The sequence below is a fragment of the Nannobrachium achirus genome (assembly GCF_963921795.1).
Source record: "Nannobrachium achirus genome assembly, chromosome: 21".
Classification (NCBI taxonomy): Eukaryota; Metazoa; Chordata; class Actinopteri; order Myctophiformes; family Myctophidae; genus Nannobrachium; species Nannobrachium achirus.
The window spans coordinates 30,911,184-30,919,588 of record NC_137828.1 but is presented as its reverse complement, the minus strand read 5'-3'; the positions used below and the strand labels follow the sequence as shown (position 1 = coordinate 30,919,588).

The 8,405-nt window shown below is 39.7% G+C and overlaps 1 protein-coding gene across 1 annotated transcript in view; it reads left to right on the top strand.

Moving 5' to 3' along the window:
• sema5a (sema domain, seven thrombospondin repeats (type 1 and type 1-like), transmembrane domain (TM) and short cytoplasmic domain, (semaphorin) 5A) overlaps window positions 1–4,629 on the top strand; it is a gene marked incomplete at both ends in the record, with an annotated part of 185,754 nt that extends 181,125 nt beyond the window's left edge. The window contains one exon of the mRNA XM_080752100.1: window positions 4,510–4,629. Within this exon, the coding sequence (XP_080608226.1) occupies window positions 4,510–4,629 (120 nt within the window). The remainder of the gene's footprint in view (window positions 1–4,509) is intronic.
• Between the last annotated feature and the right edge of the window lie 3,776 nt (window positions 4,630–8,405).

The window sequence follows — 8,405 nt, the reverse complement described above, 5'->3', positions numbered from 1 at the left end:
CCACCTTAGGTCAATGCTTCGAATCCATTTTTGGAACCCAGTTCTTATATTATCCCTGGGGGTTTCAACACAAAAAATAACAATGGGAACAAAGGGGGATGGGGGATACTTGGGGGATAGCGCCCCCTCGAGCGGCAGTGACGCCAGACTTTGGTGGTCTATAGACCATATTCACACGGTGGCCATCTTGCCATTAAAGGTCTTATGACATCATCATGTTTCCTGACCTCAATTACACACAAAAAAATGACCTTTCAACATTCATAGTAAGGGGATTTTATAAGATATTTGACCAATCTGCGAAGTAAATCGTTACCAAGAAATTTCTTCACCAATGTGTTTCTAAAGGTGTGTAATAATACGTACTAAAAGGTTGAAATTCAACTCCCGGGGGAAACCTCATAAAAAAACTGATTTGTGTTTGTGTCCCATTAATTTAATATACAGGAAAAAAATACAAAAAATAAATCTGCTTTAAGTAACATGTGAGGGGTCAAACTAGGGGTTTTTCATGATGCTGAATCCATTGCAAGCATTTGTTTTGCACGAAAAACATTCCTTGGGCTAAAATCGGATCCACAAAATGATGGTTTAGTGATGAATCATCACTTTTCACCATTTTGTAGGGGCCATTTGTAGCCCATGGAACGAATCATTTTTGTTATTAGGTTTCCCCTGGGAGTTGAATTTCAACCTTTTAGTACATATTATTACACACCTTTAGAAACACATTGTTGAAGAAATTTCTTGGTAACGATTTACTTTGCAGATTTTCTTATGTTCCCCTTACTATCGGTGTTTTTTCTGTAATCTGTAGTTTTTTGAATAATTAGTCTCAGAAAGGTGAGTTCATTAAGTCTCTGGACGTACGCATCATCATCCAGGGGAGGGTGTGGTTGTGCAAACACAATGTAAAGTAACAGCAAAGGTGTTACCTTTGCTGTTACTTTACGTTGTGTTTGCATCGGTCCAATGCACCAATTACCATTTACCATTCACCACTTTGGTTGTTGAGTTCACCCTCCCCTACAACCACACCCTGGATGATGATGCGTACGTCCAGAGGCAAATTAACTCACTTTTCTGAGCCTAGTAATTAAAAAAATTACAGATTAAAGAAAAAACACTGAATGTTGAAAGTTCAGGTTTTTGTGTGTGTAATTGAAACATGAAAAAAAGCCTCAAAATTAAAAATAATTAAATGTAATGCCATAAGAGGTCAATGATATGCCACCCCGTTGCCACCCCAGTTTTTCCAACGCAAAACACAAACATGGCCGCCTGGTGAATGTGGTCTAGTAGTGGCTCCTCTGAGGATGACTGTTGCACCCGTTCCTCTCCTCCTCCTCCTTGCAGCCAGACGTGTCGGTCCTCTTGCCTCTGGACGACCCCGGCATGCGCCAGCATCTCTCCGCTAACATGGGGGTGTCCGTGCGTGGCCTGGAGATTTTCTACTAACCACTGACACCTCTGACCTCTACAACAGCCCGCCTCTTGATCCCCCCCAACAGCCTCTCGATCCCACCGCAGTACTCTCCCTCCTTCTCCTCCTCCTCCTCCTCTTCCTCCCCAACGCGCCCCTCCCACCTCCCGTGGCACTTCCGGTGTGTGGCAGGTGGGGAGCACGGACTGTAGTTTCTCTTTTATCCACATCAGTGGTTCTCAAACTTGGAGTCGCGACCCCAAATTATTTTGCGGGGTCCCCAGATGATTAGCTTGATGTATTTTCTTTTTCTCACTCAATGGTAAACAAACCGACACACAGTATAAGTGTATACAGGGTATCTGCACATTTATAAAGTGGCAATTTAAGGACTTTCAAGACCGTTTTAATACCAAACTGGCCAAACTGTCAAATATTAAGTAAGCAAGAGGCGAACATTGTGAAAATAGACGATCTACATGCTCACAACGCCTTGCGACGCGAGGCGTTGTGAGCATGTAGATCTGCTATTTTCACAATATTTATCTATGGAACCAAGTCACATTAAATGTAATACCTACAATTCCAAGTGCTTGTCAGGGTGGGGGTCCCCAGTTCAAACATGTTTATTTTGGGGGTCCCGGTCTAAAAAGGTTTGAGAACCCCTGATTTACATCCCTCCATCCTTTAGGACTCCCCCCAACCACCACCCCCACCCCACATCCTTTTGGGCCAGTGGTTCTCAACCTGTGGGCCAGGGACCACTGGTGATTAATAGGAAAAATTTCATATATATTTTTTTTATTTAAAATCTTGAAAATGAGTTTTAATTGTGATGCAAATAAATAGGAACTTGAAGTATACTGTGTTAGTTCCACTGATCCAAGCCGGAACACTATCCATTGATTGATCGTAAAACTAAACATGCTCTGAAAGTTCACGCGGCCCACTCATCTGACCACTTAAAGGTGATACACCATGAAATTTCACTTTTCCTATTTTAAAACCTTTTTTTGGGGTCCCACTAGCACCTTCTATCCTCACAAAGTCCCATTTCTGACCGTTGTGTCTTTCTCTGGTTTTGAGAAGGCGAAGGTTAAAAGTATCCCACGGGTTCTCAAAACAGGCTATCCAGATTTGCTGCCGATTGTGGCGTCATCTGCCGATTGTGATGTCATCATAAAAAATAAAAAATAAATGTTTTTTTCAAAAGGATTTTGGGGGGGGTGGCGCAGTTCAGGCCAAAGGTGGTACTGCAGCTGAAATGCTCTGAGAGCCATTCAAAATGAGAGAGGCTCTCTATTCAGGAGTGGTAATTTAGCCTCAAACCTTTTGAAAAACGTTTTTGGGAATTGGGACATGAACAATATGACATAAATACTTTTTAAATGCATGGTGTATCACCTTTAACAGAGCAGCAGCGTTAAGTGGTGAAATGGGCGTTCCGTGAACGCTCTCCACATTTTCCAGTGGGCCCTGATCCAGAAAAGGTTGGGAACCCCTGCTTTTTAGGCTTGCGAGAAGGCAGTGTATTCCTCTCATCTCTTTCTCACCACGTTTCCATTTGCACGTGCTTTGTTGATTTTCTTTAGCTCTTTGGTTCGTCCTTGTGCGTTACGCCTTCTTCTTGTTGTTGTTCTTGGGTTTTCTTTTTACGTAAGCGTTGAGAATGAAAGTTCATTGTGATTTTTTTTCTTTCTTTATGCTCCTCTCTGTGATATCTCTTATCCGTAACGTCGCCCCGCTGTTAAGGCAGATTTTGTTTACCGCGCCGAGCAATCAGTCTTCAGCCAATTAGAGAGGTGTTAAGACTAGGAGATAAAGGAGATGGTGCAAAAAGGCATCTTAGCACAGCTGTTTAAATGCATCTGAGGGGCCACCTGCAGAGCAGAGCTACACAACCACTTCAAGGCTGCCTTTTAGAGCAGTGTTGATCACAATTCCCTTTGTTTCTTAATCACTTAATTGTTTAGAAACAGATCATATGAAACATCTTTTGTTTTGTTAGGGCTGTCAAAGTTAACTCGATTAATCGCAATTAACTCACTGTTATGTTAATCGCGATTACTTAAGTTAATTGCAATTAATCACACATTTATTTATTTGGCCTTTAGGACACAGCTCTGTGTGTGTGTGTGTGTGTGTGTGTGTGTGTGTGTGTGTGTGTGTGTGTGTGTGTGTGTGTGTGTGTGTGTGTGTGTGTGTGTGTGTGTGTGCATGCTCTCTCTCTCTCTCTCTCTCTCTCTCTCTCTCTCTCTCTCTCTCTCTCTCGATAGATAGATAGATAGATAGATAGATAGATAGATAGATAGATAGATTACATTTTATTTATGACTTGCCCACAACAGGGACATCAGCTAGCAAGTGGTTAAGTGTAACTGTGGGTATTATTAATATTTAACCACTTTTTTAGTTTTTACACTGAAAAGTAAACGGTTTTGGACAGTAGCATGAGGTAGCAGAAAGGAAGTGCAGTATCATCAAGTGTTGAATTATGCCTCCCCGCGAAGGGTTTTGGCTGCACATAGAATGGATGCACGCATCCATTTTCCAAATTGCTGATGTCGTATCAAGCAGGGCCTCAGGACCTCTTTCTATGTTCACCACATCATATAGTAACCTAGAGTTGCCCCCATGGCTCTTCCTCATTGTTTAATAGACCAGAATTACTCTCTATTGATTGATTTTATGGCTTATTGTGTCCTCGAGGGCCAGCAATCCGAGAGCCATAAAAGCTGCTGATGCTACGTATTAGAGATGACAGAGGTGAGCGTATGGGTGCTCATCAAAATTATCTTTCGCCCCGTAGTCGTTATCATTTTTTATTTTATTTTTCAGCCTGTTCGCTAATGCTTTGACCTTGCTCTGTGAAATGTATGTTTTGCTCATGGAGCTTGGCCTCCAATTGATTTGTGTTGCTGTCGCTCCAAAAAGATCCAAAGGCTTTTTTTCCCCGCCCCTGTTAGATGGATTTGTTTTACCTTGCCATCTGGGCTGAATAATCACTTTATCCCTGTCTAACAAAGAAGTCGAGACTGATTCCTCTCTCTTTCTCTTCTCCCTCCCCGCCCACCTTTTATCCACAGGCCTTCAACAAGAACAATTTGATTCTGGAGGAACGAAATAAGTACTTCAACCCTCAGCTTGCCGGGAAGACATATACCAACGCATACTTCACTGATCTCAACTCCTACGATGACTATTAATGCTTGATTGGGCGATTCAACCCCATGCCCGATTGTGGACAACAGCCCTACCGCCCATTTCGACCATGTTCTATTTTCCCCTTGTGGTTTGTAATGAAATTTGTGACATCTTTCGCGGGACTCACAAACCCATTCTGAGACAGCATTGGCAGCTTGTAAATGTAATGAAAAAAAAACTTCAGACGCAACATGTTGCCAAGAGAGAGAAATTCCCACTTTCTCTCAGGTGCCTTGTGGTACACTCTGAAACAGATCATCTCGAACCGACCAAGAAAGGGACAACTGGATTTAAAATGACTCGATGAAGATGAAATAAAATCAAAAGGTCGATGACTTTTGACAAGAAGACAAAGAACTCAAAAAAATGTGTGGAAGTCGATCGGATCCTTTTTAATCTTTTATTGTGACGCCTCTAAAAAACACAACTGTGTTCGTTACTGTATCAAGGGGGATAACCACAAAACTGCTTTGCATGACTTCATCAGACATGTTTACTCTATTTTTTGTTTTGCATGGCTGATCGCATTCCAGGTGTTTTGAGGGCCTTTGCAAGCAGATTTTGATGGTCTTTGATTCGGGACTGGGTTCTTCTTCTATCGTGTCCAGCCAGAGGCCACGATCCAGAGATTCCTTCATGATCTAGCATCCACCTGTGCATTGCTCCGTTAAATTCGGTCAACATTCACTACTACCAGTCCTTAGAATCAGGTTATTGTACATATTTGAAGTTTGTGGTCTGGTTTCTTTTTTTATGTTTTGTTTCTGTTTCTTTTCCTTTTATGGACTCTTGCAAAGTCTTCAGCAGCTAACAATGGTTGAACTATCTGCGTAAAACCTTCTGGCTTTTGTTGTTCTTGTACAGTAACTTCAGTTTGAAGCTACATCTCTGTAGTTTTTATAAATACATTTACTCAATGTCTTGAAATATTTAAAGAACAAAAAAAAAGTTATCTTTTGAAAAGAAATGGTTTATGTACTTTCTGAAAAGAAAAAAAAGGTGATCAGGAATAATTATTCTGTTCATCCTGCATCAAGTTCAGTTTTTGCCAGCGTACTTTTTTATATTTTTTTGTAAAAAAACAAATTCGATTTGATAGTGTTTGTTATTATTTCTTTGGCTGCTGAGTTGAACATGTATTTTCGAGGAAAGTATTGTGATGGCATTTACTGTGCAGATGGAGCATAATTGAGTCCTCTCCTCGCTCACCCACAAGTGTAAAACAGTTTTCAGCACGCTGGGATACCGTAGCTCTGTTTTCAAATGTACATCCATATCCAAATATTTGGTTGTTCAATGTTTCTGTTGTAACTAACGTTTATTTTTTACATGTTTGCTTGTTTTATTGTGCATAAATTAAAAACCGCTTCGTATACAACAGACTTGTCGGTATACATTATAGGTGCTATTTGTATATATTCTGTTTGCAATCTGTTTTCCATATTGACTCTGTTTCAAGCTCGACACACAATACCAGATGTATTCACATGCTTCAGTAGGCATTGTCCATTGGTTTTGCTGGCATTGTATGTTGGACAAAGCAAGCATGGGGCTTGCACAGTAAAATCCTCAGTATCAATTTTTTCTTTTTCTTTTTTTTAGAGTTCACCCCCAAAATGACCTTTTTTCTATTGATTACTCATGCCATGGAGACTTGAGTTCAATAATACCTTTTCGTATTTTTCGCATTCGCAAAAATGTGATTATAGTAAATTTAATTCCGGATGGGGACCCAAATGCATTCGGGTCTCCATTCGGAATCAAAGGGGGTCATTTTATTGTAATAATATTTTTGTCTAAGGAATGCGATGGAAAACTAAACATATTATGTTACTCAAGTCTCCATGGTGTGAGTAAGCAATAGAAAAAAAGTCATTTTGGGGGTGAACTACTCCTTTAAAGAGTAAAGCGCTGAAAGAAATACAACGTAGCAAAAAGCTGCGAGCATTTTATAAATCACTCCATAGCCATGGTACAGTAAATGACCCCTCCATTTGTTTTATGACTTTTCAACACGGTGCCTTTAGAATTATTGTAAACTATCAATCTTATAAAAGAATATAATAATATAAAGCTGATCTACAGTACAAGCTCACAATGCAATGCATTGTGGGCTTGTAGATCCACATTTATTCAGGTATTTGGTGTACATCGAACTACTGTATAGAGTTGTTAAGAGTCGGCAACGGGAATCCACAGTGAGTTGGAAAGCATTATTGAATCTGAATGCAGTATTAAATGCTCTTATTGAATCCAAATCCTCTTGAATCCTGTATCAAATCTTGAGCACACAAGCTCTTTCTGCCAAGCGCAGTGTTGTGGATGAACTGGCTGTGCTCACACTGGCAGGCTAAAGGAGGGACCTTCTTAACTTCAAGTTGTGTAAAAGAGGCGTTTTGAAAGACAGCATGCAGAGGACAGAGTGCAAACCAAGCAGGCTGTTGTGTGTTCAGCACTTGATTAGAGATGTCCTGCCAGGTTCTGTTTTCAAGCCTCATAACGCAAAAGTACATTTGAAAGCCAAAGTGCAAACCTGTTGGTGCGTCGCTGCAGGTGAATTAAATGGAAATTAACTGGTTGAGTTCCCAAGCTTTTGAAGTACATTTTGAAAGCCAACATGCTGAGAACAGAGTCAATAGTAGTCAAGCTGCATTTACACCAGGGGCGTGTTATTTTGGTGGCTGGAACAGTGAACAGTGTTCATTTCTCCTTACTCATTCGCGTGTTCACCTATTTGCTTATTTACACATGCTGTCAATCACTGTACGCATACTGTGGAAACAGTATTATTCCAATAAAGTTTTAATCTAGCAGTTGTAGGTGTGAAAATGAGACGGCTTGAGCTACTGAATGGTACGGAAGCTATTGTCACCCTGTCAGGGAAAACTAATTATGGTTTTAAAGAAAGGGGTTTCACAGTACAGTATAACGCATATATATTTCTGCTAAAACCATAATAATGATAATAAACATCTTTTTTTAAGATAAGTAGGCCTATCAAGATATGTGATATGTGTCTCATTAAAACCAGAAAAATACATCTGTTTTTAACAGGATACGTATCATGTTATAACATAATATAACATGATATCATTATTATCATGTTATATGGGGTCTTGTTTTGTTTGCAAAGATATGCTGTGTAAGTTTACTACCGGATCCATTTGGTTGATTTATACACAGTGGTGGAAAAAGTAGTATCATATATATCTATATGAATTAAAGAAATACTCTGTTACAAGTAAAAGTCTGGAATTCAAAAGTTACTTGAGTAAAAGTACAAAAGTATTGGTATCAAAATATACTTCACCAAATGTGAAAGTACTCATTATGCAGAATGTCCTATTTAAAGCTTTCAGTTGGATACAAATCTTTTGAAAATAGCAGATCTGCAAGCTCACAATGTGCATTGTGAGCTTGTAGATCGGCTATTTTCAAATGACCGAAACATATAGGCCTATAGGGCTGAAGTGGCTCATGTCTCGTCTGTTTAATAAAAATAAAGATCTACAAAGTAAATAGTAATTAAAGTTTTAAAATAATTATGGTGGCGTAAAAGTACAATATTTGCCTCTGAAATGTAACGGAGTAGAAGTAAAAGTACCGAAAATTGGAAGTACTCCAGTAAAGTAAAAGTACCTCAAAATTGTACAGTACAGTACTTGAGTAAATGTGCTTGTGCTTTGTTACTTCACACACCTGTTTATACCGTACGCTCTTCTTTTTGCCATCAAACATGTCAGATACCTGTTCAGAATCAGAATCAGAATCAAACTTT